General features: G+C 44.3%; 1 protein-coding gene across 5 annotated transcripts in view; it reads right to left on the reverse strand.

Annotated features, from left to right (window-relative positions):
* Positions 1-1,154: 1,154 nt before the first annotated feature.
* Positions 1,155-27,664, reverse strand: part of LOC109870714 (zinc finger MYM-type protein 2) — a 68,907-nt gene continuing 42,397 nt past the window's right edge. For all 5 annotated transcript variants that reach the window (XM_020461327.2, XM_031806084.1, XM_020461328.2 and 2 more), the window contains 22 exons: positions 24,857-25,667; positions 24,424-24,706; positions 24,176-24,338; positions 23,631-23,843; positions 23,010-23,166; positions 22,550-22,659; positions 22,201-22,326; positions 21,817-21,967; positions 21,389-21,561; positions 21,089-21,254; positions 20,973-21,007; positions 20,726-20,858; positions 20,486-20,607; positions 20,053-20,203; positions 19,639-19,761; positions 18,928-19,028; positions 16,315-16,465; positions 16,011-16,165; positions 3,729-3,843; positions 3,134-3,379; positions 2,873-3,011; positions 1,155-2,704 (listed from right to left, as the gene is read on the reverse strand). In XM_020461327.2, the coding sequence (XP_020316916.1) occupies positions 2,500-2,704; positions 2,873-3,011; positions 3,134-3,379; positions 3,729-3,843; positions 16,011-16,165; positions 16,315-16,465; positions 18,928-19,028; positions 19,639-19,761; positions 20,053-20,203; positions 20,486-20,607; positions 20,726-20,858; positions 20,973-21,007; positions 21,089-21,254; positions 21,389-21,561; positions 21,817-21,967; positions 22,201-22,326; positions 22,550-22,659; positions 23,010-23,166; positions 23,631-23,843; positions 24,176-24,338; positions 24,424-24,706; positions 24,857-25,649 (4,011 nt within the window). In that variant the 5' untranslated portion in view covers positions 25,650-25,667 and the 3' untranslated portion in view covers positions 1,155-2,499. The remainder of the gene's footprint in view (positions 2,705-2,872; positions 3,012-3,133; positions 3,380-3,728; positions 3,844-16,010; positions 16,166-16,314; positions 16,466-18,927; positions 19,029-19,638; positions 19,762-20,052; positions 20,204-20,485; positions 20,608-20,725; positions 20,859-20,972; positions 21,008-21,088; positions 21,255-21,388; positions 21,562-21,816; positions 21,968-22,200; positions 22,327-22,549; positions 22,660-23,009; positions 23,167-23,630; positions 23,844-24,175; positions 24,339-24,423; positions 24,707-24,856; positions 25,668-27,664) is intronic.

Below are 27,664 nucleotides of genomic sequence, written 5' to 3' on the forward strand. Positions count from 1 at the left end.
ACTGCTCTTAAACGCTAGTAAAACTAAATGCATGCTTATTAATCGTTCGCTGCTCGCACCCGCCCGCCCGACTAGCATCACTACTCTGGACGGTTCCGGCTTAGAATATGTGGACAACTACAAATACCTAGGTGTCTGGTTAAACTCTCTTTCCAGACTCATTAAACATCTCCAATCCAAAATTACATCTAGAATCGGCGTTCTATTCCACAACAAAGCCTCCTTTACTCACGCCGCCAAACATACCCTAGTAAAACTGACTATCCTACCGATCCTCGACAATGTAATTTACAAAATAGCCTCCAACACTCTACTCAGCAAATTGGATGCAGTCTATCACAATGCCATCCGTTTTGTTACCAAAGCCCCATATACCACCCACCACTGCGACCTGTATGCTCTAATCGGCTGGCCCTCGCTACATATTCGTTGCCAGACCCACTGGCTCTAGGTCATCTATAAGTCTTTGCTAGGTAAAGCTCTGCCTTATCTCAGCTCACTGGTCACGATACCACCACCCACCTGTAGCACCCGCTCCAGCAAGTTTCTCTCACTGGTCATCCTCAAAGTCAACACCTTATTTGGCCGCCTTTCCTTCCAGTTCTCTGCTGCCAATGACTGGAACAAATCGCAGCAAAAAAAAAAAAATATATATATATATATATAATTCGCTGAAGCTGGAGACTTATAGTTCCCTCACTAACATTAAACATCAGCTATCCGAGCAGCTAACTGATCTCTGCAGCTATACATAGCCCATCCAATCTACATACCTCATACACATATTGTTTTTAATGTACTTTTCTGCTCTTTTGCACACCAGTATTTTTACTTGCACGTCTATCACGTGTTCAATTTTCTAAATTTTAATTACTTTGCTACTATGGCCTATTTATTGCCTTACCTCAAAACGCAATTTGAACACACTGTATATAGACTTTCTTATTTATATACTCTGTTGTTGGCTGTACGCTTGTTTATTCCATGTGTTTGTGTCACACTGCTTTGCTTTATCTTGGCCAGAACTCGTTCTCAACTGGCCTACCTGGTTAAAGAAAGGTGAGAAAAAACAACATAAATGTGAACACCATCACCCATAGAGAACTTCAGAACTTTATACACCATGTAAGAGAAATGTAAGCAATGGAAGAGGATAAACATTAAGAAATGAAATGATTTATTTTGTCATGTCAGCCCACACGGCATCAACCTCTCGTGAAGTTACACACACTTTCAGTACACACAGATAGGCACATTCACATTAGGCTTTCCTTGACAGGCTCTATCCAGACACCCTCCAGCTTCGAAGTGTGGTCTCCAGACATTACATGGAAGTCAATAGGCAAGGCAGGTGTCATTCAAAGAAAACTAAAACACAAACAAAATCCTATTCAGAAGTCAACGTAAAAACGAGGTATTCGCTTGTGTAATTTATTGATAAAAAATAAAAACTTAAAAGGGGGGGGGGACAAATTCAGAGCTTTCTATTGTAACTTGGATGCCTGGAGATGGAGTGAATTTGGGAAATGTAACCAGGCAGGTCTATAATGTGCTACTCCTGAAAGAGATCTGACCACCCTAGTTGCAACAAACAGTTTCAGTTGTTGCCGTTTTAACAGATTATCACTCATTAGTTGGGAGTAATACATCACCCATTATCAAGTGCTACGTTTTCAACTAAATAATAAACATCAAATAGCTTAAATGAGACAACAAAACACAATGGAATTCAAACTGACAAAATATAGTCTTTCGGCAGGATACCATCTCCTTCATACTTGAACTTGCAACTACTCTGAAGCCCCAGACAGTACCCCTACAGCCCCCCTCAGGACAAAGAGAAGGGAAAGACCGGGACACGGGAGAGTTCCAGGCTGCAGCAGATGTAATTGATCAACTAATTCATGCTCTTAATGGAGGAGAGGAAAATGGCACATGGGGCACAATCGAACACACATCCCATCCCGGCGTAAAAATAACTAAATGTACAATAGAAGCAATCAATCAACCGCAATAAATAAATGTCTCATCTTTAAAAGGGCTTCTGGGGGTCAAAGCGGAGGATTCGGTGGGCATTTCTTGTGGATGTCTCTGTCTCTTCCCATCTACTACTTTTAACTTTCAGAAATAGTTACACAGCATAGCAGCCCAATCTGAGCTTAGCAAGTAATGCTACATCATGTGAACGGAGTTCCCCTATGGAAGGAAGGGCAACAGTTCTTGGGGAATTGCTTTTCACACGACACACTCCAATATCACCCTAGCTACTCGCAGTCAGAGTCCCCTTCCTTGGCCCTTCAGGGAAACACCGTCCTCCGATCAGCTCTGGGCATGTGTAGTCCCTTCCAACCGGACATCCACTGTACGCTCACAGCTGGCCTGAGATCGGTGTGAAATGGTGGAATTACTAACAGAGAACGCAGCAACCCAGTTGTAATGTTGTTGCGGATGGAACATGGAGCATAAGCGGACTCTTCTCTGTGATGACGGAAGAGTGGACTATTCTCCGCCTACCTCCTCCTCTTCTTCTTCTAGATGGCGCTCTCTGTAGATGTCTTTTACCAGAAGGAGAGGGGTGAGGATGCTCTCCAGGACACTGCGGTCCATAGGAGTAGAGGAGTACCACAGGGAGCTGTCACGGTCACTGCCCGATGACTCTGGCTGCATATAGAACACATCCATACGCTGACTCAACGACCCTGGGCTGGAGAGGAACGACCACAAATTATAGTTATGTAGCTACATTTGGTCCAATATATTTGTTGTGCAGTGGTCCCTGACAAAATAACTAATAAATGAGTGCAATGTATTAAGGGAAGTTACAATTAACCACTTGAGGAAGACAAGGTTATAGAAGAGCAGAGTAACTCACCATTTGGAACGGTAGAGTTCATAGAATCTGCCCTCGTGCTTTTTGACTGGACAGTGTGTGGAGCTTCCCGAGCCATCGTCTGGCTCGTAGGCTGCATCAATGTCCTCTTTAAGTTTCCTCTTCCTGGACCCTGTTGGTACTGCTCACAGAGACAAAAAAAGAACATTAACAACATGACAGGCACCCTGGCACAAAAAGGAAATGCTGATAAAAAGATGGACTCGACCACAAGAGTGTGTGTGTTTTAGTGGTCAGACTCACAGTGGTGGTCCTGTGGGGAGAAGGAGGGGATGCAGATGCAGACAGTGGTTTCCTGTGTGGTTGGGTCTGTGTGGTCAGGGCCATAGACATTTCTGAAGGAGAGGCGCAGGTGCTGCTCCACAGTGCGCAGGCCAAAGTACTTGGTGTTGAGATAGACCAGGGAGCGCAGCAATGCTGCAGGACTCTGCTCCCCCAGCAGCTTACAGCTCCACAGGCACTGCTCCTCCACACGGCCCCACCGAGAGCCTGGGGGCAGACAGACAAGACAGACACAGCTGTTAACACAGATCACAATACACTACCTCTGGACCTAACACAAACATAGGTATAGGAACCCTGCTACAATGTGGTTTTAAAATGTATCATGTCTGCAGTGTCCTCTTATCATAAATATTGTGCAATCACTGTTTTAGAATGTGAAAAGCAAAAATGTTTAATCATTGGACACTGCAGGAAGGTCTTCTATTGGAGGAGTTGGAGTTCACAACATACACTTCCAGGTCTAAACCTATTACCATAATCAGTGTGTGCTGAAGATCATTCAGTTGATAGACAAGTAAATTGAGCCGTGGTAAAGTGTGCGCTATTTGTTTACCATCAGGCATCACGCTGGGCTGCCAGTCTTTGAGGACCTTGTTGAGCTCCTCTCCAAACGGCTCATAGCACAGGTCACTGAACAGGTCATCTTTCCTGCCTTTGGCCTGCAGATGCTACAGACAAACAAGTAATAAGTCACCAGTGGAGAATTACTGGACTAAAGGTAAATCTTGTGGGAATCCAAACCTAGGCCTGGTTATGAGATTGTGAAGAATATAGATGGTGTCCTCATATTTTAAATAGTCAACACCTTGTTTCAGGATGTGAACAGCAAAAGTTATAATCATTGGACAAGACTTCAAAAAAGAATGATGGGAGGGGCAATAGAGGAGGAAAGATGAAAGGAGAACAGTGAGAAATAGAGGTCTGTTCCTGCTCCTGAGAGAGTCCATTTCACAATACCATCTTCTAGGGCTGGACAATATTGACAAATTCATATCACAATACTTGACTGTATTTGAATGTTTTTGAATGATAAAAGTTCTAAATATGCTTTATGAGTAGTTAATGACCCTAAGGTGACAACACCAAAAAAATGGGGCATTCTCCATTTATACTTAATGTTCAATCCAACAACAAAAAATCCCCAGCACATTTATAATTTCCACACTTGTGCCACGCAGCATGATATGGGCAGAAAATATAGGCCTAGGTGAAGTTGGAATTAAGGACATTTTATAGTTGGAATATAGTGGGCAGCACCTTGAATACATTGTTTGACAGGACAACTGATGTGGTCACGATAGGGAATGCACCAAATGTTTGATGTATTATAATTGATTATTCTTATGTTGTATTAATAGAAAGGGAGGGGCTATGGGACCCCTCTACACTTATAGGGTCCTAGACTACAGATGAACTATATATACATATTCATTGTAAGGTTTTAGAATTGTTCCACAGTCTTTTCTAAGTCTCTGCCTCTTATAATGAAATGGGGTCTGTGAGAAAGCATTTCAAATATAAACAAAGAGCCCTGCAGGGGAGTAGAATAGATAAGATCACAACTTGCAGACTTGTTTTCGAGTTGCTGTGCGTTTTGTTGACAACCTATTTTGCTACCTGACAACTTTACGGTTTTTACTTTTTAATTACCGTTTTTACATTATATATATATATATATATATATTTTATTTTTTTCTTCCCTCAACGGACGCTTTATCTGGACACGCTTCGTCAGGACCTCCAACAGCCGAAGCTAAGTAGTAACATTAACATGATGCCTTCTAATTGCAGTCGCTGTACTCGCCTTACGGAAGGAAATGCTGTAGGAACGCTCAACCGGTGTCGCTCATTCAGCTGACAGAAACTTTCAACCGGTTTTCCCCATTAAGCAGCAAGTCGGAGTCAGAGGCCGAGTCTTCTCTGGTCTCTACTCCTCCCTTTACGGGGTCTGAGACGCCGAAGCTTCCCACCACTAGCTCTGACAAATTGAAATTGATTGTCTGTGCCTCGACCTAGGTTGGGCAAAACTAAACATGGCGGTGTTCGCCTTAGCAATCTCACTAGGATAAAGACCACCTCCATTCCTGTCATTATTGAAAGAGATCATGATAACTCACATCTCAAAATAGGACTACTTAATGTTAGATCCCTTACTTCAAAGGCAATTATAGTAAATGAACTAATCACTGATCATAATCTTGATGTGATTGGCCTGACTGAAACATGGCTTAAGCCTGATGAATTTACTGTGTTAAATGAGGCCTCACCTCCTGGCTACACTAGTGACCATATCCCCCCCGTGCATCCCGCAAAGGCGGAGGTGTTGCTAACATTTACGATAGCAAATTTCAATTTACAAAAAAAATAATAATGACGTTTTCGTCTTTTGAGCTTCTAGTCATGAAATCTATGCAGCCTACTCAATCACTTTTTATAGCTACTGTTTACAGGCCTCCTGGGCCATATACAGCATTCCTCACTGAGTTCCCTGAATTCCTATCGGACCTTGTAGTCATAGCAGATAATATTCTAATCTTTGGTGACTTTAATATTCACATGGAAAAGTCCACAGACCCACTCCAAAAGGCTTTCGGAGCCATCATCGACTCAGTGGGTTTTGTCCAACATGTCTCTGGACCCACTCACTGTCACAGTCATACGCTGGACCTAGATTTGTCCCATGGAATAAATGTTGTGGATCTTAATGTTTTTCCTCATAATCCTGGACTATCGGACCACCATTTTATTACGTTTGCAATTGCAACAAATAATCTGCTCAGACCCCAACCAAGGAACATCAAAAGTCGTGCTATAAATTCAGTCTACCCAAGGACGCCAGAGGACAAAAATCTGTTAACCATCTAACTGAGGAACTCAATTTAACCTTGCGCAATACCCTAGATGCAGTTGCACCCCTAAAAACTAAAAACATTTCTCATAAGAAACTAGCTCCCTGGTACACAGAAAATACCAGAGCTCTGAAGCAAGCTTCCAGAAAATTGGAATGGAAATGGCGCCACACCAAACTGGAAGTCTTCCGACTAGCTTGGAAAGACAGTACCGTGCAGTAAAGAAGAGCTCTTACTGCTGCTCGATCATCCTATTTTTCTAACTTAATTGAGGAAAATAAGAACAATCCGAAATTCCTTTTTGATACTGTCGCAACGCTAACTAAAAAGCAGCATTCCCCAAGAGAGGATGACTTTCACTTTAGCAGTGATAAATTCATGAACTTCTTTGAGGAAAAGATTATGATTATTAGAAAGCTAATTACAGACTCCTCTTTAAATCTGAGTATTCCTTCAAAGCTCAGTTGTCCTGAGTCTGCACAACTCTCCCAGGACCTAGGATCAAGAGAGACGCTCAAGTGTTTTAGTACTATATCTCTTGACACAATGATGAAAATATTCATGGCCTTTAAACCTTCAAGCTGGACCCTATTCCAACTAAACTACTGAAAGGGCTGCTTCCTGTGCTTGGCCCTCCTATGTTGAACATAATAAACGGCTCTCTATCCACCGGATGTGTACCAAACTCACTAAAAGTGGCAGTAATAAAGCCTCTCTTGAAAAAGCCAAACCTTGACCCAGAAAATATTTAAAAAACGATCGGTCTATATCGAATCTTCCATTCCTCTCAAACATTTTAGAAAAGGCTGTTGCGCAACAACTCAATGCCTTCCTGAAGACAAACAATGTATACGAAATGCTTCAGTCTGGTTTTAGACCCCATCATAGCACTGAGACGACACCTGTGAAGGTGGTAAATTACATTTTAAAATGGCATCGGACCGAGGCTCTGCATCTGTCCTCGTGCTCCTAGACCTTAGTGCTGCTTTTGATACCGTCGATCACCACATTCTTTTGGAGAGATTGGAAACCCAAATTGGTCTACACGGACTAGTTCTGGCCTGGTTTAGATCTCATCTGTCGGAAAGATATCAGTTTGTCTCTGTGAATGGTTTGTCCTCTGACAAATCAACTGTAAATTTCGGTGTTCCTCAAGGTTCCGTTTTAGGACCACTATTGTTTTCACTATATATATTTTACCTCTTGGGGATGTTATTCGAAAACATAATGTTAACTTTCACTGCTATGCGGATGACACACAGCTGTACATTTCAATGAAACATGGTGAAGCCCCAAAATTGCCCTTGCTAGAAGCATGTGTTTCAGACATAAGGAAGTGGATGGCTGCAAACTTTCTACTTTTAAACTCGGACAAAACAGAGATGCTTGTTCTAGGTCCCAAGAAACAAAGAGATCTTCTGTTGCATCTGACAATTAATCTTAATGGTTGTACAGTCGTCTCAAATAAAACTGTGAAGGACCTCGGCGTTACTCTGGACCCTGATCTCTCTTTTGAAGAACATATCAAGACCATTTCAAGGACAGCTTTTTTCCATCTACGTAACATTGCAAAAATCAGAAACTTTGTCCAAAAATTATGCAGAAAAATTAATCCATGCTTTTGTCACTTCTAGGTTAGACTACTGCAATGCTCTACTTTCCGGCTACCCGGATAAAGCACAAAATAAACTTCAGTTAGTGCTAAATACGGCTGCTAGAATCCTGACTAGAACCAAAAAAATTGATCATATTACTCCAGTGCTAGCCTCTCGACACTGGCTTCCTGTCAAAGCAAGGGCTGATTTCAAGGTTTTACTGCTAACCTACAAAGCATTACATGGGCTTGCTCCTACCCATCTCTAATTTGGTCCTGCCGTACATACCTACACGTACGCTACGGTCACAAGATGCAGGCCTCCTAATTGTCCCTAGAATTTCTAAGCAAACTGCTGGAGGCAGGGCTTTCTCCTATAGAGCTCCATTTTTATGGAACGGTCTGTCTACCCATGTCAGAGACGCAAACTCGGTCTCAACCTTTAAGTCTTTCCTGAAGACTCATCTCTTCAGTGGGTCATATGATTGAGTGTAGTCTGGCCCAGGAGTGGGAAGGTGAACGGAAAGGCTCTGGAGCAACGAACCGCCCTTGCTGTCTCTGCCTGGCCGGTTCCCCTCTTTCGACTGGGATTCTCTGCCTCTAACCCTATTACAGGGGCTGAGTCACTGGCTTGCTGGGGCTCTCTCATGCCGTCCCTGGAAGGGGTGCGTCACCTGAGTGGGTTGATTCACTGATGTGGTCATCCTGTTGGGTTGGCGCCCCCCCTTGGGTTGTGCCATGGCGGAGATCTTTGTGGGCTATACTCAGCCTTGTCTCAGGATGGTAAGTTGGTGGTTGAAGATATCCCTCTAGTGGTGTGGGGACTGTGCTTTGGCAAAGTGGGTGGGGTTATATCCTTCCTGTTTGGCCCTGTCCGGGGGTGTCCTCGGATGGGGCCACAGTGTCTCCTGACCCCTCCTGTCTCAGCCTCCAGTATTTATGCTGCAGTAGTTTGCGTCGGGGGGCTAGGGTCAGTTTGTTATATCTGGAGTACTTCTCCTGTCCTATCCGGTGTCCTGTGTGAATTTAAGTGTGCGTTCTCTAATTCTCTCCTTCTCCCTTTTTTTCTCTCTCTCGGAGGACCTGAGCCCTAGGACCATGCCCCAGGACTACCTGACATGATGACTCCTTGCTGTCCCCAGTCCATCTGACCGTGCTGCTGCTCCAGTTTCAACTGTTCTGCCTTATTATTATACGACCATGCTGGTCATTTATGAACATTTGAACATCTTGGCCATGTTCTGTTATAATCTCCACCCGGCACAGCCAGAAGAGGACTGGCCACCCCACATAGCCTGGTTCCTCTTTAGGTTTCTTCCTAGGTTTTGGCCTTTCTAGGGAGTTTTTCCTAGCCACCGTGCTTCTACACCTGCATTGCTTGCGGTTTGGGGTTTTAGGCTGGGTTTCTGTACAGCACATTGAGATATCAGCTGATGTACGAAGGGCTATATAAATACATTTGATTTGATTTTGATAAGAGGCTCTTCAGACATACCTCTATAAAATCAACTTGGAGTGGACATTTACTGCTGAGGCCTTAGATACAATAGTGCATCTCTTGCAAGTTTGTATAGCTGTGTATGCATGGGCTTGGTCTGAGGAGTAGCAGGTAATGACGTATGCAGTGACATCACAGAGGGTTGACGAGAAGCATGATAAAAGCAACTTGGACTTTTCCTATGGGGCAGAACTCATGAGACATCAGTTGTATATGTGATGTTTGACTTCTGTCTACAACTGTATTTCGATTAAAATTGTTATGATTTATGAGTGTTCCAACACAATGAATGAATAAACCAAGGAGGAATTATTGACTGGGTAGGAACCAAAATGTTGGTCAGTGTTTCCAAGTGACCCTAATTAGATTACATGCTGTTTTCTTACTTCGGCTGCGTTTCAAACTCAAAGTAGACAGCCCTCGGCCCTAAACCCTCAGCACCTTGAATGACGTTTTACATCTTCCCATACGGGTGTATGTCCTTTGCCCAAGCGAAGGAGACTGATGATTGGCGATGCAACGTCCTTGGTGAAAATGTTGAAGTTGAGCTTAAAAAAACAAAAAAAACTAAAGCTATTAATGTACCTAGTAAGCTAACGGATCTAGCTAGCACTCCTGTCAGGCAGCTATCTACAGTTACCCATAGCTGGCTAGCTAGTATTATAGTTTGGTAATTTATTCCAATACATTTCATAACTCCAAAAAATATGTTTATGAATCTAGCTATGTTTTATTTGATACCCACTATGAGACTAAGCCAATTTGCCAACACAAAAATCAATGTATATAAATATCAACTCAGCAAAAAAATAAACGTCCTCATGAGGGAGGATGTTTTCTGCAAACTTAACATGTGTAAATATTTGTATGAACATAAAAAAGAGTCAACAACAGACAAACTGAACAAGTTCCACAGACATGTGACTAACAGAAATGTGACTAATGTGTCCCTGAAGAAAGGGAGGGGGTCAAAAGTAACAGTCAGTATCTGGTGGCCACCAGCTGCATTAAGAACGGCAGTGCATCTCCTCATGGACTGCACCAGATTTGCCAGTTCTTGCTGTGTGATGTTACTGCCCTCTTCCACCAAGGCACTTGCAAGTTCCCGGACATTTCTGGGGATAATGGCCCTAGCCCTCACCTTCCGATCCAACAGGTCCCAGACATGCTCAATTGGGATTGAGATCTGGGCTCTTCGCTGGCCATGGCAGAACACTGACATTCCTGTCTTGCAGGAAATCACGCACAGAACGAGCAGTATGGCTGGTGGCATTGTCATGCTGGAGGGTAATGTCAGGATGAGCCTGCAGGAAGGGTATCACATGAGGGAGGATGTCTTCCCTGTAACGCACAGCGTTGAGATTGCCTGCAATGAGAAGCTCAGTCCGATGATGCTGTGACACACCGCCCCAGACCATGACGGACCCTCCACCTCGATCCCCCTTACAACATGCCTACAAGCCCTCAGTCCAGCCACTCTCAGCCTATTGCGGAGTCTGAGCACAGATGGAGGGATTGTGACTTCCTGGTGTAACTCGGGCAGTTGTTGTTGCCACCCTGTACCTGTCCCGCAGGTGTGATGTTCGAATGTACCGATGTTGTTACACGTGGTCTGCCACTGCGAGGATGATCAGCTGTCCGTCCGGTCTCCCTGTAACGCCATCTTGGGCGTCTCACAGTACGGACATTGCAATTTATTGCCCTGACCACATCAGCAGTCCTCATGCCTCCTTGCAGCATGCCTAAGGCACGTTCACACAGATGAGCAGAGACCCTCACCCTCGTATTATGTTTTTCAGAGTCAGTAGAAAGGCCTCTTTAGTGTCCTAAGTTTTCATAACTGGGACCTTAATTGCCTACCGTCTAAACTGTTAGTGTCTTTACAACCATTCCACAGGTGCATGTTCATTAATTATTTATTGAACAAGCATGGGAAACAGTGTTTAAACACTTTACAATGAAGATCTGTGAAGTTAATTGGATTTTTACGAATTATCCTGGATAATCCTGGGTCCTGGAAAAAGGGACATTTCTCTTTTTGCTGAGATGGATAGATATAGACACACACACACACACACACACACACACACACACACACACACAGTTGAAGTCAGAAGTTTACATACACCTTAGCCAAATACATTTAAACTCAGTTTTCACAATTCTTGGTATTTAATCACAGTAAAAAAAAATATCTTAGGTCAGTTAGGATCACCACATTATTTTAAGAATGTGAAATGTCAGAATAATATGAGAGAATTATTTATTTCAGCTTTTATTTCTTTCATCACATTCCCAGTGGGTCAGAGGTTTACATACACTCAAATAGTATTTGGTAGCATTGCCTTTAAATTGTTTTAACTTAGGTCAAATGTTTCACGTTGCTTTCCACAAGCTTCCCACACTAAGTTGGGTGAATTTTGGCCCATTTCTCCTGACAGAGCTGGTGTAACGGAGTCGGGTTTGTAGGCCTCCTTGCTCGCACATGCTTTTTCAGTTCTGCCAACAAATCTTCTATGGGATTGAGGTCAGGGCTTTGTGGTGGCCACTCCAATATATTGACTTGGTGGTCCTTAAGCCATTTTGAAACAACTTTGGAAGTATACTTGGGGTCATTGTCCATTTGGAAGACCCATTTGCGACCAAGCTTTAACTGATGTCTTGAGATGTAGGAAAATTGTGGATATATTGAAGCAACCTCATGATGCCATCTATTTTGTGAAGTGCACCAGTCCCTCCTGCAGCAAAGCACCCCCACAACATGATGCTGCCACCCCCGTGCTTCACGGTTGGGGTGGTGTTCTTCAGCTTGCAAGCCTCCCCCCTTTTCCTCCAAACATAACAATGGTCATTATGGCCAAACAGTTATATTTTTGTTTCATTAGATGAGTGGACATTTCTATAAAAAGGTACGATCTTCGTCCCCTTGTGCAGTTGCAAACCATAGTCTGGCATTTTTATGGCGGTTTTGGAGCAGTGGCTTATTTCTTGCTGAGCAGCCTTTCAGGTGATGTCAATATAGGACTTGTTTTACTGTGGATATAGATACACTGCTCAAAAAAATAAACGGGACACTAAAATAACACATCCTAGATCTGAATGAATGAAATATTCTTATTAAATACTTTTTTCTTTACATAGTTGAATGTGCTGACAACAAAATCACACAGAAATTACCAATGGAAATCAAATTTATCAACCCATGGAGGTCTGGATTTGGAGTCACACTCAATATTAAAGTGGAAAACCACACTACAGGCTGATCCAACTTTGATGTAATGACCTTAAAACAAGTCAAAATGAGGCTCAGTAGTGTGTGTGGCCTCCACGTGCCTGTATGACCTCCCTACAATGCCTGGGCATGCTCCTGATGAGGTGGCGGATGGTCTCCTGAGGGATCTCCTCCCAGACCTGGACTAAAGCATCTGCCAACTCCTGGACAGTCTGTGGTGCACGTTGGTGGATGGAGCGAGACATGATGTCCCAGATGTGCTCAATTGGATTCAGGTCTGGGGAACGGGCGGGCAAGTCAATAGCATCAATGCCTTCCTCTTGCAGGAACTGCTGGAACTCAGCAAGGAGACAATTCACTAACGTTGCCCCCTTGGCCCTCGATTTAGCTCAAGGGAGTGAGTGAACGTTGGCCACATGAGGTCTAGCATTGTCTTGCATTAGGAGGAACCCAGGGCTAACCGCACCAACATATGGTCTCACAAGGGGTCTGAGGATCTCATCTCGGTACATAATGGCAGTCAGGTTACCTCTGGCGAGCACATGGAGGGCTGTGCGGCCCCCCAAAGAAATGCCACCCCACACCATGACTGACCCACCGCCAAACCGGTCATGCTGGAGGATGTTGCAGGCAGCAGAACGTTCTCCACGGCGTCTCCAGACTCTGTCATGTCTGTCACATGTGCTCAGTGTGAAACTGCTTTCATCTGTGAAGAGCACAGGGCGCCAGTGGCGAATTTGCCAATCTTGGTGTTCTCTGGCAAATGCCAAACGTCCTTCACGGTGTTGGGCTGTAAGCTTCCTAAGTGGACAGTTTGATTTCACAGAAGTGTGATTGACTTGGAGTTACATTGTGTTGTTTAAGTGTTCCCTTTATTTTTTTGAGCAGTGTACTTTTGTACCTGTTTCCAACAGCATCACACCCAAGGACATTTCTCCAAAAGTACGATATTTGTCCTCATGTGCAGTTTCAAACCATAGTCTGGCTTTTTTATGGCCGTTTGGAGCAGTGGCTTCTTCCTTGCCGAGTGGCCTTTCAGGTTATGTTGATATAGGACTCGTTTTACTGTGGATATAGATACTTCTGTACCTGTTTCCTCCAGTATCTTCACAAGGTCCTTTGCTGTTGTTCTGGAAATGATTTGCACTTTTCGCACCAAAGTACGTTCATCTCTAGGAGACAGAACGCCTTCTCCTTCCTGAGCTATATGATGGCTGCGTGGTCCCATGGTGTTTATACTTGCGTACTAATGTTTGTACAGATGAACGTGGTACGTTCAGGCATTTGGAAATTGCTCCCAAGGATGAACCAGATTTGAGGTCTACAATTTATTTTCCTGAGGTCTTGGCTGATATCTTTAGATTTTTCCATGATGTCAAGCAAAGAGGCACTGAGTTTGAAGGTAGGCCTTGAAATACATCCACAGGTACACCTCCAATTGACTCAAATTATGTCAATTAGCCTATCAGAAGTTTCTAAAGCCATGACATCATTTTCAGAAATGTTCCATGCTGTTTAAAGGCTAAGTCAACACAGTGCATGTAAACTTTTGACCCACTGGAATTGTGGTATAATAAGTGAAATAATCTGTCTGTAAACAATTGTTGAAAAAATTACCTAACCGACTTGCCAAAGCTATAGTTTGTCAACAAGAAATTTGTGGAGAGGTGGAAAATGACTCCAACCTAAGTGTATGTAAACTTAAACTGTATGTATGTATGTATGTATGTATGTATGTATGTATGTATGTATGTATGTATAAGCAAGCAATTTGTTTCTGACATAGCGAAAATGCAGCCTTTTTTATTCAATTTGACAGTTTGCGTCCACCAGAGTTTGACATGGGACTACATTTCGCATTGAATTGTGGGTCATATCAACCCCGCAAGTGACCAACGTTCACTCACTCCCTTGAGCTAAATCGAGGGCCAAGAGGGCAACGTTAGTGAATTGGACCTCCCCTTAAGATGGCAATCAAATTGTATTCTAGTTTTGAGGGAAAGTGGCTAGCACAATTGCTGAGGGGGTAAAAATACTGTGTTTGGACTGCAGCCTTCATGTCCATGCTGCGCCTATTCCTGTCTGAGAAGATACCGTTGCACAAACATGCTCATCCAGGCCTACACCGGCACCAGCTCGCTAGCTGTGTTTGCTCTGACTCTTAGTACATTTAGCAAGCTAGCCAGCCAGCTAACTGCCGATTAACACTAGCGGTTAACAGATTTTAGTAAATTTAGCCAACGCTCTTATCCAGAGCAACTTACAGTAGTAAGGGTAAACATTTTCATACTGGTCACCCGTGGGAATCGAACCCACAACCCTGGTGTTGCAAGCGTCTTGCTCTACCAACTGAGCCACACAGAACAAATTATTTTAGCAACATCTTGCTAAGAAAAAGACAAACTAGCAGATATTTTGTGCATCTTACTGTCTGCAAACTACTAAGTGTATAGAACACTTGTGGAAAGCAGCATGTCACCAACATTGTTGCAGCCATCTGACCATGCAGAGTGAACGACAAGAAAGTACTTGTGACTCCGTGGCCGAGCAACTGCCCTCTCCTTGAGTGACAGGGTAGGGCTTGGTGTGGTTAGCGGCATGCAGCAGCAGGAGGGGGAGAGATGACTCATGTAGCAAACAAAGCAAACTATATAAACTGACATTATACTGGCCGGTGTTGCAAGATTCTCTGGTCTAATGAAACCAAGATTAAACCTTTTGGTCTGAATGCCAAGCGTCACATCTGGAGAAAACCTGGCACCATCCCTACTGTGAAGCATGGTGGTGGCAGCATCATGCTGTGGGGATGCTTTTCAGCAGCAGGGACAGGGAGACTAGTCAGGATCAAGGGAAAGATGAACAGAGCAAAGTACAGAGAGATCCTTGATGAAAACCTGCCCCAGAGTGCTCAGGACCTCAGACTGGGGCGAAGACCTTCCAACAGGACAACGACCCTAAGTACACAGTCAAGATAACGCAGGAGTGGCTTCGGGACAAGTCTCAATGTCCTCAATGTCCAGAGCCCGGACTTGAACCTGATCTAACATCCCTGGAGAGACCTGAAAATAGCTGTGCAGTGACATTTCCCATCTAGCCTGACAGAGCTTGAAGAGATCTGTAGAGAATGGGAGAAACTCCCCAAATACAGTTGTGCCAAACTTGTAGCGTCATAACCAAGAAGACTTGAGGCTGTAATCGCTGCCAAAGGTTCTTCAACAAAGTACTGAGTAAAGGGCCTGAATACTTATGTAAATGTAATTTCCATTTTTTTTAAACATTTTATTTCTTGCAAAAATGTCTAAAAAACTTGTTGTTTTGTCATTATGGGGTATTTGTGTGTAGAGTGATGAGGGGGGAAAAAAACAATTTATCCATTTTAGAATAAGTGAGGAATGTGGAAAAAGTCAAGGGGTCTGAATACTTTCCAAATGTGGGCCTGGAGCCATTCTGGTCATTAGCACCTATTCAGCTGATGTTCATAGATCTATATAGTACTGAAACAGCCTTAAGACAGAACCTCCAACATATTGCTTTCACCTATCCATGGCTTGTCAGATCTGTGAACACTGTCTGAATGGGTAGGAGCAAAGGGCTACAAACTGAAATGGAACCAGGCCACAGAAGTCAAACGAGAAGGGGGAAACTAAACAGAGGTGACTGACCTGCTGGATGCCCAGGCAGAGATAGAGGACGCTGTCGGGGGCGTAGCACTCCCCGTTGGGCCGCCGTACCTCATGGACAAATCGTGACAGGGCCAGGCTGAGTTCTGATGTTTTCAGAGAGAGCGGGTTACTCGTCGACAAGGCCGGTGGAGGTTCTGAGGACAAAGATTTATAATCGCTTAGCAACTTAATTATATAGCACCTTTCATACAGAAAGCCAATGGTTCCAATTGTTGTACGATAATACTTGCTGTGGGCGGAGCTTACTCAGCCTGCTTGAGATAGTCTTTCCCTTTATGGTCACCTGATTGTTCAGCTGAGGACAGCGCCCAACTTTTCCAGGCGTTGATCGCGTAGCGAGATCTCAGGGGTAGCGAGCGCCCCTCCACAGGACCATCTGGTGTAGGGGGGGAGGGGGAGGAAGGGTCTCCCTCCACAGCTCGCCTCTTGTGTCCCTAAAACAAACACACAGCTCCTACAAATGAGACTGGTAATGTCTCGGTAGAAGCCTTCGTCGTGTGGGAGACCTTAGACTCTTTTCTTTATATGAATAATTTCATAAAAACACTTTCAATAATTTCATTTTTTTGTTGTGTTAATGATGCCGGATTGTTTTTAGTACATCTTTTATCAAGATGTTTAGATGTTAATCTTCATCATGGCTAATTACTTAATGTCCTCATATGAAAAATACCAATCAGTTTCAGGATGTGAACAGCAATAGAGTTCGAATCATCAGACACAATTCTGCTTCCAATTGGAGCTAGTAGCTAGATGAAAGGGGCCAGGGTTAGAGTTGCACAATATTTTTTCAACTTTAATTTATCCATTATTTTACCCAGGTAAGTTGACTGAGAACACGTTCTAATTTGCAGCAACGACCTGGGAAATAGTAACAGGGGAGAGGAGGGGGATTAATGAGCCAATTGTAAACTGAGGATTATTAGGTGACCATGATGGTTTGAGGGCCAGATTTGGTATTTAGCCAGGACACCGGGGTTAACACCCCTACTCTTACGATAAGTGCCATGGGATCTTTAATGACCTCAGAGAGTCAGGACACCCGTTTAACGTCCCATCCCGAAAGAAGGCACCCTACATAGGGCAGTGTCCCCAATCACTGCCCTGGGGATATCTTTTTTATTTTTTTTTACCAGAGGAAAGTGTGCCTCCTACTGGCCATCCAACACCACTTTCAGCAGCATCTGGTCTCCCATCCAGGACCAACCCTGCTTAGCATCAGAAGCAAGCCAGCAGTGATATGCAGGGTGGTATGCTGCTGATATCCCTGTACCAAAACGTCATGATACCAACATTTTAATATACAGTAGTACCGTTTCTTATGATACAACCACACCACGCTGGCGCCTTTTATAAAATGTTTATCAAGTCAGTTGTTTATAAGTTCAGTACACAGTACACTGAACCGGTCCAATAATATCCACTTCACTTTAATTTATGTATTTTTATTTCACCTTCATTTAACTAAGCACATATCAGGTGTGGCAGCTGTAAATCAGCCAACCGTATCCCATACCAGCCCTCACTTACCTGCTTCTCTCCATCCGCTCTTCATAATAACACATGGGACTTACATAGCGCTTTTCAAGGACTCAAAGTCGCTTCACAATTATAGAAACGAAAAAGAAAAAACAAAACAAGAGGGAAAACAGACTAAACATGAATAAAGAGAGGGGTGAGCTCCAAGGGAAAGAGTGTGATATCAGTGTATGGGGACGGTATGGTTGGGATTTGGATATGAATCTGGTTTAGGGTAAGGGGTGGGATTCATGCACATCTATTCCTCCGTCAGATTAAAAAATATATAATTTAGCAGTGATGGTGAGCGGAAATGGGGATGCAAACCCAGAAATGGTCACATTGGAGCAGCGCTCAAAGCGAGCGATGTTGATACATTGTATAATTTCATTGCCCGTTGTAACCAAGAGCACAGACCAGTCAGAGTAGACTTTACAAGTTCACTTTCATGCATCCTCAGTGTCAGAGGGAAAAATGGAGCACCGCTTCGCGACAGACAGCAAAGAAAACTGCTTGTCTCTAGCCTAAACAGTTAAAACAATATGACCCATATTACCAGAGGTCTAGTCTCTAGCCTAAACAGTTAAATCAATATTATCAGAGAACTTTTTATTGGAATTTGCAAACATATTTTTTAATTTCACAAACCAAGTCATGGGCCGTTTTAAACTAATCCCGGGTTGCTATTTATTGGTTTGATAACAAACAACATTGTTCAGTCATGTTACCTAGCTAGCTAACAACCTGGTAACTTGACATTTGGTTTAGGCACATTTGATTGGCACAGAAAAAAAAAAAGTCTGCTACTCATGAGATGTGCTTCAAAAGGTTATTTTCAAATAGGCCTTTTCTGGTGCTCCTTCAAATTTTGATGCCTAACGTTTTAAAAGTTGGAGCAGTGTGTGTGTATATGGTGTTTGTGGGAGAGAGAGTGGGGGGGGGTGTTTATGAGAATGAGGGAGACCGAGAGAGTGTGTGTATCTGTAAACTGAAGATTAAAGAAGGTTTCATGCAGTGTTTTCCCCTAAGTGACACAATGACATGCAGATCATTATGCATGTACACTCCTTCCTCCCAATTCCTCCAGCCAAATCACAGGCCTTTGCAAATATGAGCAAATCAGACATTCTATGCAGCATTCTATTATACAGCGAACAGTGTGCATTTAAATTGAATATGTGTGGTATTGAGTAGAAGTGTGAATTTCAGGTTTTTAGAGAACGTTTAGAAAACAGGAACAAGTGTCCGGGGGATGGGGAGAACAGGATGGTAGGCCACAGATATTTGCCCCACCGTGGTATCGTGATACTTGGCCTAGTATATTACTGTTTGTAAAATGTTGGTATTGCGACAACACTAGTCAGGGTGGGTAGTTTACCTGTCTCCTGGCTCTGGGTGCCACTTCCTTCTCCTCAGCCAGGAGAGGGGGCAGGGTGAACCCCATGTCCACGTCCAGGCCCTCCAGCGCAGGGACAGGGTCTGGGGCACCACAGGACAGACAGGACAAACAGACACAGGTAAGGGATGAGCCAAGTCAAAGCCAGCCAGACTGAGTTGGACAGAGGTAGGCAGAGCTAATGTGAACTGGGCTGAACTGAGACAAACTGAGCCAGACAGATGGAGGGAGGGATGTGAATGAGTGAATTAGCTACTGGCCCTTAACTGTGGGGGTGAATTAAATCAAACCGCCGTTTTATAACTAGCTTCTCTCTACTGAACACATTGTCCAGTGCTGCTGGTCACTGGCTCAGTTGGCTAGGTTCTTTAAGCTACCATTATAAGCATTATTCATTTATTAGCTATGTCCTTTACTGTTCCTTCTGAATCCACTTCGGATTATACATTTTTAAAAAATCCCTTTGTCTGATAGGAGTGACGAGTCAAATGAGCAGGCAGTCCAGAAATAACCCTAGAGATATTTATCTGTACTGTACGGTTCCATAATATAAAAAACACACCCATGTGACATTGTAACACCTCCCCGCTGTTACAGAGAGCAGTCAAATAATATAATTTTCCACAATAGAGAAGGACAGCACTAGAAAGTGTCTCAGTGCCAGAGTGGTCAGATGTTGTTCAGTCGTCGTACCTTGAGGAAAGTCGTTCTCCAGGTCCAGGTCTGGTTCATACTTCTCATCCTCCCCATCCGATTCAGAGCTGCTGCTACTGGAGCTGCTGGACCTGGCCTCTCCTCCTCGCTCCCTCTTAACATCTGAAACAGTCACACAACAATCAACCTCACAACTGTGCTTCCCATTCAGGTGGACAAAAATACATACTGGTAGTCATAGATAAAACTTCATGGCTTGTTTCATGTCCTCACATAACAATACACCAATCACAGTTTCAGGATGTGAACAGCAATAGAGTCCTAATCATTGGACACACTTCACAGTACTTGAGTAACACTGAGTTTGCACTGTTGGAACATGCAAACTGTGGATGTGGTATCCAGCTTTCTTTCTCTGTGTGCGTGTGTGTGTCTCTCTCTCGCTCTCTCTACCTGGCTTCTGGTCCTCTGCGATCATCTCAGCTATGGAGAGGAGGTCAGCCTCGTGGGGGTCAGTTGGGACTTTGGCCTTAAGCTCGGTGATGGTCTGGACAATCTGATCTGCACCCTGCATCGTGGTCGGCAGGAATACCGGCACTGGAACCTGGGATACAAGGGAGGGAGCGGGACAACTGGTTGGTTAGGGACTGTCCATGTGTCAAATACTAGTAAGAGTAGATTGAGAGTCAATATTTGCTCCACCTTATTATTTTCACAACAAGAATGTGATTCATAGTTGTCCTTATATTTACAAAATACCAATCAGAGTTTCAGAATGTGAACAGCAATAGAGTTCTAATCATCGGACACACCTCTGCTTGAAATGACTAAATTTGCACTTTTGGGACAATTCTATAGGTTCCATGGAGCCCAGGGCGTTTCTTACCGGGACGGGTAGTGTGATGGGCATGGGTGTAACCTGGGCGTAGAGGTTCATGGGGACGGGGATGAACACGGGTACAGGGATGGGCACGGGAATGTACTCCCTCTTCACCCCGTCATCCTCATCTGGAGACAGACACACTGGTCAAAAGTCAAACCAAGGACAATGACACTACTTTGTGGAAGATAATGTGCTGAACAGTTTGAACCACAGCTTCTCAGAGAGTAATATTGAGCTGTGTACCCGTCTGTAGGAGCTTGCTCTGCATGTGTGGTTTGCAGTAGGTGGCCTTGGTCATAGTGAGAGGCTTGCAGAGTACAGCTTTATTCTTCACATCCTTTAGGATCCCTCCACCGGTGTACGGCTGACTCAACATCTAGCAGATAGAAAGAGGATACTTGTTAAAGAAGGAGAATGATATTCTTTACCTTACGGTCAGCTGTACTGCAACAATTATAGGGTTTTAACGTGAAGTGTTTTTTTCTCTCACCGCAATGTTGGTTGCCTCGGTTTGTATTCCAAATCCTGTCAATAGAAAACAGGGTTCCATAAGTCAACCACAAAGAAGCACTTGTATTAAAAGACTAAACACACACATATTAGTACCAAGTCTGGTGTTCTCTGGGCCCTTCTGCGTTTCCAGGTTGGGTTCGTTCTGTTGGCAGTAGAAACGGAGGAGACACTGCTGGTCACAGAAGTGCTTCATCTCTGCTCTCCACTGTACCGACTCAGTCAGGTTCCCCTGCACCTTACAGCAGTCACAACGTGCCGCCTGGAGGACATACAGGGTAACGCACAAAAAAATAACCTTCATATAAGAGATTGATCAAATCAAAATCAGTAATCATTGACTAACTCAAGAAAAGTATTGTTCACAGCTAAACTGATTTAGGTAGGTGCACTGACCTTGTAGTACCACTCATGGAACTTCTTGGCGCAGGTTTCACTGCAGAAGTCCCTGGAAACACCGGCCAGCTGCCTGGTCACTCCTCTCTTACACAGCTGAGTGCAGTAGTTACAGGTGACACACTTCAGACCCAGCCGGTTGGCAAAGTCCTGCTTGAACAGCAGCTTACAACCTGAGGGGAAACAGGGACAACAACTATTAGGTGGTTACATGATGTCAGTGCTCACCTGACAGACAAACTGTGGCTCAACTCATGTTTGGTCTGGGTGAAGTGCCCCATCTAGTGGCAGAACATGGTAAGGCCATGAATAAATATGGGATGAGGACAAGTATTATCCACCCCGAGAGTGTTCAATCAGGGTTCTCTCACAATAAAAACCGACTAGCTAACAGGTACACAGATGAAGGAGTAAGAGCCTTGGCGAACCTTCGCTGCAGAAGGGCCTCTTGACTCCAGAGAACTTGACCGTCTCGTGTAGCGTCTTCTCCTCCTGGCAGTACTCGCAGAACGTGACGATGCAGTGCAGCTTCTTGTAGTCCTCACAACATATTTTACTGCAGAACTGGTACATTCTATCCTGGGGGGGAGAATAGATATCAACACAATGTTGAATGCTCTTGCATATTTAATTTTGACCACTTTATTTATCCTGCACCCAGAGGGAGAAGTGGAGCATGTATACTCAGACTTCCAACAGAAAGGTGTACAATTAACTTTGGTGCTCAATTGAGAACAAAAAAAAGACTACAACTAAAAACATAATAGAATTGTGTTAAATAAACCACGTTCATGACCACAAAGTGAATTTACCTCCCACTCCAGGATTTCAGGCTTTAGGCTGAATGCTCCTCGACAGTAATTACATTTGAGCTGGATGTTGTGGTTTGTTATAGACATGGGAGCTTGTCCATTGGTTACTGTATGAATGGTTGCATTCTGAAGAAAAAAAGAGAGAAAAACATTTAATTGAGCTGCAGACAACCAGATAAGGGCCCCAGACAGTCAGGGACTCATATCGTTTCATTGCACTGCACTAGACATGCTCTTTCTAACATGAAACCTAACTTTAAAGTAGGCTTTTAGAATTCTTATTCAAATCTTTAGTCCTGGTTAAGGTGACATTTACAATAATAAAGACAGAATTGGAGTTCATACGTACCTGGAACTTGGTGACACACATTGAGCTGCAAAAGTTTACGACCTTCCCCTCAGGCAGTGATGCCTGGTACTGAGGTAACGATGTCTTCTTACAGAAGTGACACGTGGGCTCTGAATCCGCAGAAATAAAAACACAGAACACCCCTTACCACATAACCTTCCTACACAGGGTATGATGCAACTTAAGTAAGCACCAGCACCTTTTTTATTGTACTTGCTGCACTAGACTCATACACCCATGCATATATACACAGAGACAAATAAAACAACTAACCACCACATTTAAGCAACCACACCAACAGTTAGTGTAAAGGACATAAGATGTGAGCACACTGGAGAGTGAGAGTGGCAGTGCTATAATATGTGTGAGACGAGGTTTAATCCAGGAACTAAAATTCAAGTAATGAAGTTAAAATTGAGAACAGTGATGCTCTGATGGTGAGGGATAGACAAATACTGACGGAGGATAGTGGTAGCGCTGCTGGCGATCTTGGTCTTGTTCATGCAGGCTGTGGAGCAGTATGGTTCCATTGTGCTGCTGGCCCCGATGCAGTGAGTTACTTCACTAGACCGGACCATGGCCCTACAGCCAGTACACATCGTCATCTTAGAGTTGGCCTGGAGGAATAAGGGAACACAAATATTTGTAACCATAACATTAATAGCACCTAAGATAGATACTATTGTTAACAATTACCAGCTGATATGGACCAATAGAAACAAATAGCAAAAATCTACAATCTCAGTGTCAGGGAGAGACTAGATGACACAGCCTGGCTTTTTACCCACTTGCAGTCCCTGATACAGTTCTGAGTGGTTGTTACCTGCTTGTAGTCCCTGATACAGTTCTGAGTGGTTGTTACCTGCTTGCAGTCCCTGATACAGTTCTGAGTGGTTTTTACCTGCTTGTAGTCCCTGATACAGTTCTGAGTGGTTGTTACCTGCTTGTAGTCCCTGATACATTATGGTTGTAACCTGCTTGTAGTCCCTGATACATTATGGTTGTAACCTGCTTGTAGTCCCTGATACATTATAGTTGTAACCTGCTTGTAGTCCCTGATACAGTTCTGACTGGTTGTTACCTGCTTGTAGTCACTGATACAGTTTTGGCAGCAGAAGCGTTTCTGCTTGCCATCGATGATGAGGAAGTGGTTGGCGGTGGCGCGGCTGGGCAGGTATTCACCACACTGCTCACAGCAGTTCACAATGAGCCCGTTGGCCATGCGGTAACGGTTGAAACAGGCATCGCTGCAGATCTTATGCGTGACAGTCTTGAAACTCACCTCATGGCGGATCTGTTATGAGGAAAGCCAATAGAAATAATTATTTTGACCACATATTGTTATGAATCAGTGAATGAATACTCTGGAAGTAGAAAGATCTGTAAGAGATTCTAGCTGGTGTTGTTGGGGTTGTTTATAAATACTCTATTGTGAGATGGGAGCCACGCTTAATTTTGATGCCAACTGTTTTCCATGCAGTAACCATGGTCACCAGGCTCAAGGCTTGGACAGACACAGCGGATGAGAAACTGTGCCGTCGGCAGCAATGTTGGAGGGAGAGTGATTGGAACGCATCTCATATATGCTCAGTCCCTAATCGACCCCTACCCACGGTTGTGACTAACCTCAGTGAGCTTGCTGCAGACAGTGCACTTAGTTTTAAGGGAGGACTTGGGTGGGTTCTGTTTATTCTCGTAGGCTCCCAGACAGCCTGTACTGCAGAACTCCTGGAACGATTCACTGGAGTCCACCTGGGCCACGATAGTGCCCTTCATTGTAGTGATGTCCCTGGAAGACAGGGTAATGCACACACATTAGAAATAATGTAGCAAATTAGATATAGCGACACAAAAAAACAACACTTCCTTCTTACTTTTTGCACATGGTGCAGCTCTTCTTAGGGGTAGGTTTGTGTGAGAAGGAAGAGAGGCAGGTGGTGGAACAGAAAAGGTGTGTGGACCCTTTCCGCTGGTAAGCCGTCTGGCCTTTCTTCAGAGGCTTCTTACAATTGGCGCAGGTCACCTTGACAGTGCGAGGGGGGTTCTGGGAGCCTGAGGGGCCGGGTGGTTTGGGCAGGGATACGGCTGGTGATGTAGAGTCCACCCCCGCCCGTTTCTGGTTTCGCGGGAACGAGGCCGACTGGGAGATCCACGAATCTGTGGCAGGAAGAAAACAAGAACAAAAAACAAACATTAGCACACCTGAAGAAATGACTTAACATGGCTGCAATGTGAAAATAATAAAAATAAGCCAGCACAGAATGATTCAGCACATTCGTGTGAAAATCATGAGTGAGTGTTTATTACCAGGCGTCTGGTGGGTCACCGTGTCTCCGTTCTGTACAGGCTGGCTAGTGGTGGAGGTGTTGCTAACCCGGCCAGGGTTGAAGGTGGCCGGGAGCCTGTTGGTGCTGATGGAGCTCTGGGCCTCAGGATTCAGACTGAAGGTGCTGCTGATCTGCAAGCCATTCTCCACCATGCCTACCCCGCCCTGCAGTGACGTCACACTGGTGATCACCAGGTTCATGTCCCCTTCCGCCATTGGCTCGGCTGCTGTAGCTGCCGTGGCAACAGAGGGCCCCAGCGTTGTGACACTGGCAATCTTTATCTCAGAATCGGGCTCTGTGCTGCTCAGTATGCCTTCGCTATCTGAAGAAGGGCCTCCGGCTGTGGCAAGTGAGGAAAAGCCTCTGTGCCCGGGATCCTCCTCATCGTCAATGACGATAGGCTCTGTAGGTGCTGCAGAATAGGTGGCGGGTGGACTGGGGATCTTGGCGGGGGCTGTGGCTGTTGTCGTGTTTATCATTGCTGTGGTATCGGTTTCAGTGGGGTGGGGCTCAGTGCAGTCTGTGGGTGTGGAGGCAGCTTGGAAAGAGGGAGTAGCAGAGGGAGACGGGGCCTCTTCCACCAGCACCACATCATCATCGTCATTGTTGTCTATAACCCTGGAGGGTTCTTCTATTGCCTTGGTGACAGGAGCCTGGGTTCTCATGGGGGGTGTAGTTTGCTCTGAGGGAGTGGTGTCTGTGTCCATGGGTTCCTTATCTGGGGCTGTGCTCTCCTCCTCTACTCGAGGTTTGGCCTCTGATTCCCCATCCATCGTTTAGACTGCTACCACCTGCACCCACATAAACACAGCACAGATTATTAGGTACAATTTACCATAAGCATGTTAAGTGTAAAGCATGTCAAGTGCAGGTATCCCAGGTATAGCTGTGTGTATGTGAAGAAATAGGAATACGGCCAAGCACTGTCTAAGCTAGCAGGTTGATTCCCTAAAGAGTTATTAATGAGTTCAGTTAAATCTCAGTTAGGAGACTGTGGTTTCTTTCCAGACAAACAAATTCTATGCAGGCCTGTGCACATTTCAAGATCATGTCACCTTGATGTAGCTCCTCAGAGACTTCCCTGGGAATTGTAAAACATATTTGAAATGTTGTGCATGCCTTGGTGTATTTGGAACGCACATGTGTGTTCAGGAGACATTGATTGGATTACATGTGAATCTAGTTGCATGGCTGAATCTGGAGCATAAAAATGCCCGCAATACCACTGACTGTCCAGGGGAGCCACTGTCCTGCAAGAATACTAATCTCTGCATATTTTCTCTCTCATCCTTTCCCACTTCTCTTGTCCCTCCTACCCCTTTTGGTCTCCCTCTACTCCTTCTGTCCAGGTTCTCCTCTCATTCAAAACTCTACCTCCTCATACAAACAGCCACACACATCTATCCTCTCAGTTTCAACCGTCTGTCTCCTCCCCCTTTGTCCACCTCTACCATCTGTTGCCAAGTGATGCAACACCGTGGTTGCTGTAGTGATCAGGAGACTGCCATGGGGGTTTGTTGTTCTATGAAGGTAGACATCAGGCTAACATTCAGTACTAGTCAGTAGACACCAAATGGAAGCCAAGATGCAGAACAACCTGGCCACACTCATTCTCCAGTTTGGGTCCATGTTTAATCCAGTCCACTATACCAAACACAGTTGTAGACTACAACGGATTGCAGTTGCCACAGAGACAAACGGTCAATTTTGCAGAGCCTTTCATGAGCGCGATGGATATCCCCCCCCAAAGTCCACTGTTATGACAACATATATCGATGCAACATGTAAAGTGTTGGTCCCATGTTTCATGAGCTGAAATAAAAGATTACAGAAATGTTCCATATAGGGAATCACGATATATAGGTGAACATATCGGAATTGGACGATATTAGCTAAAAATGCTAACATCGGTATAGGCTGATGTCTAGTTTAACGCTGATGTGCAAAACAAATGTCAAAGCTGACGTGCATACCTATATAACATAGGTACATGACGTAATGACGCTACGTAAAAATGACGAACACGTGCAACACAGCATTCCTAACTTAGCCCACAATGTCTGCTGTTTGGATCGAGTAGTCAACAAGTCGAGCAGTCATTTGAAGACAACTCAAAAGGCGAAATCCATTAAAGCCAAGATAATGGAGTTCATTGCCCTTGACAATCAACCGTTCTGTCGTGGGTGATGTTGGCTTTCGCCGACTGGTCGAGCACCGGTACACACTACCAAGTGCTATTTATCAGATGTTGCCCTACCGAAGTTACACAGTAATAGCGTCACACCTATTAGCTTTACGACATACATACAATGGAATGTAGTTTGGTTCTTTGCGTCCCAAAAAAGATAGAGTAGCCATGTCAAAGCTGTACAAAAGTCTGCAAACACCGAACGAACGATGTGTTTACATTACCGCGTTGGTAATAAAGCATAATTTGTTTGACCAAAATGTATTCGGTAGCTACCTAGCTAGCCCCAATACAATTTATTTTACCTTTATTTAACTAGGCAAGTCAGTTAAGAACAAATTCTTATTTTCAATGACGGCCTAGGAACAGTGGGTTAGCTGCCTGTTCAGGGGCAGAACGACAGATTTGTACCTTGTCAGCATGGGGGTTTGAACTTGCAACCTTCTGGTTACTAGTCCAACACTAACCACTAGGCTACCCTGCCGCACCGATCAGCCTGAAAACAATGGCCAGTAGAAACTGCAGTCATTTTCATTATTCTTAGCAATGATTTAGGAATCCTTGTAAGTATTAGCTACGTTGCCACTTCTTGTTCGCCTA

Source organism: Oncorhynchus kisutch, linkage group LG26 (assembly GCF_002021735.2).
Source record: "Oncorhynchus kisutch isolate 150728-3 linkage group LG26, Okis_V2, whole genome shotgun sequence".
Lineage (NCBI taxonomy): Eukaryota > Metazoa > Chordata > Actinopteri > Salmoniformes > Salmonidae > Oncorhynchus > Oncorhynchus kisutch.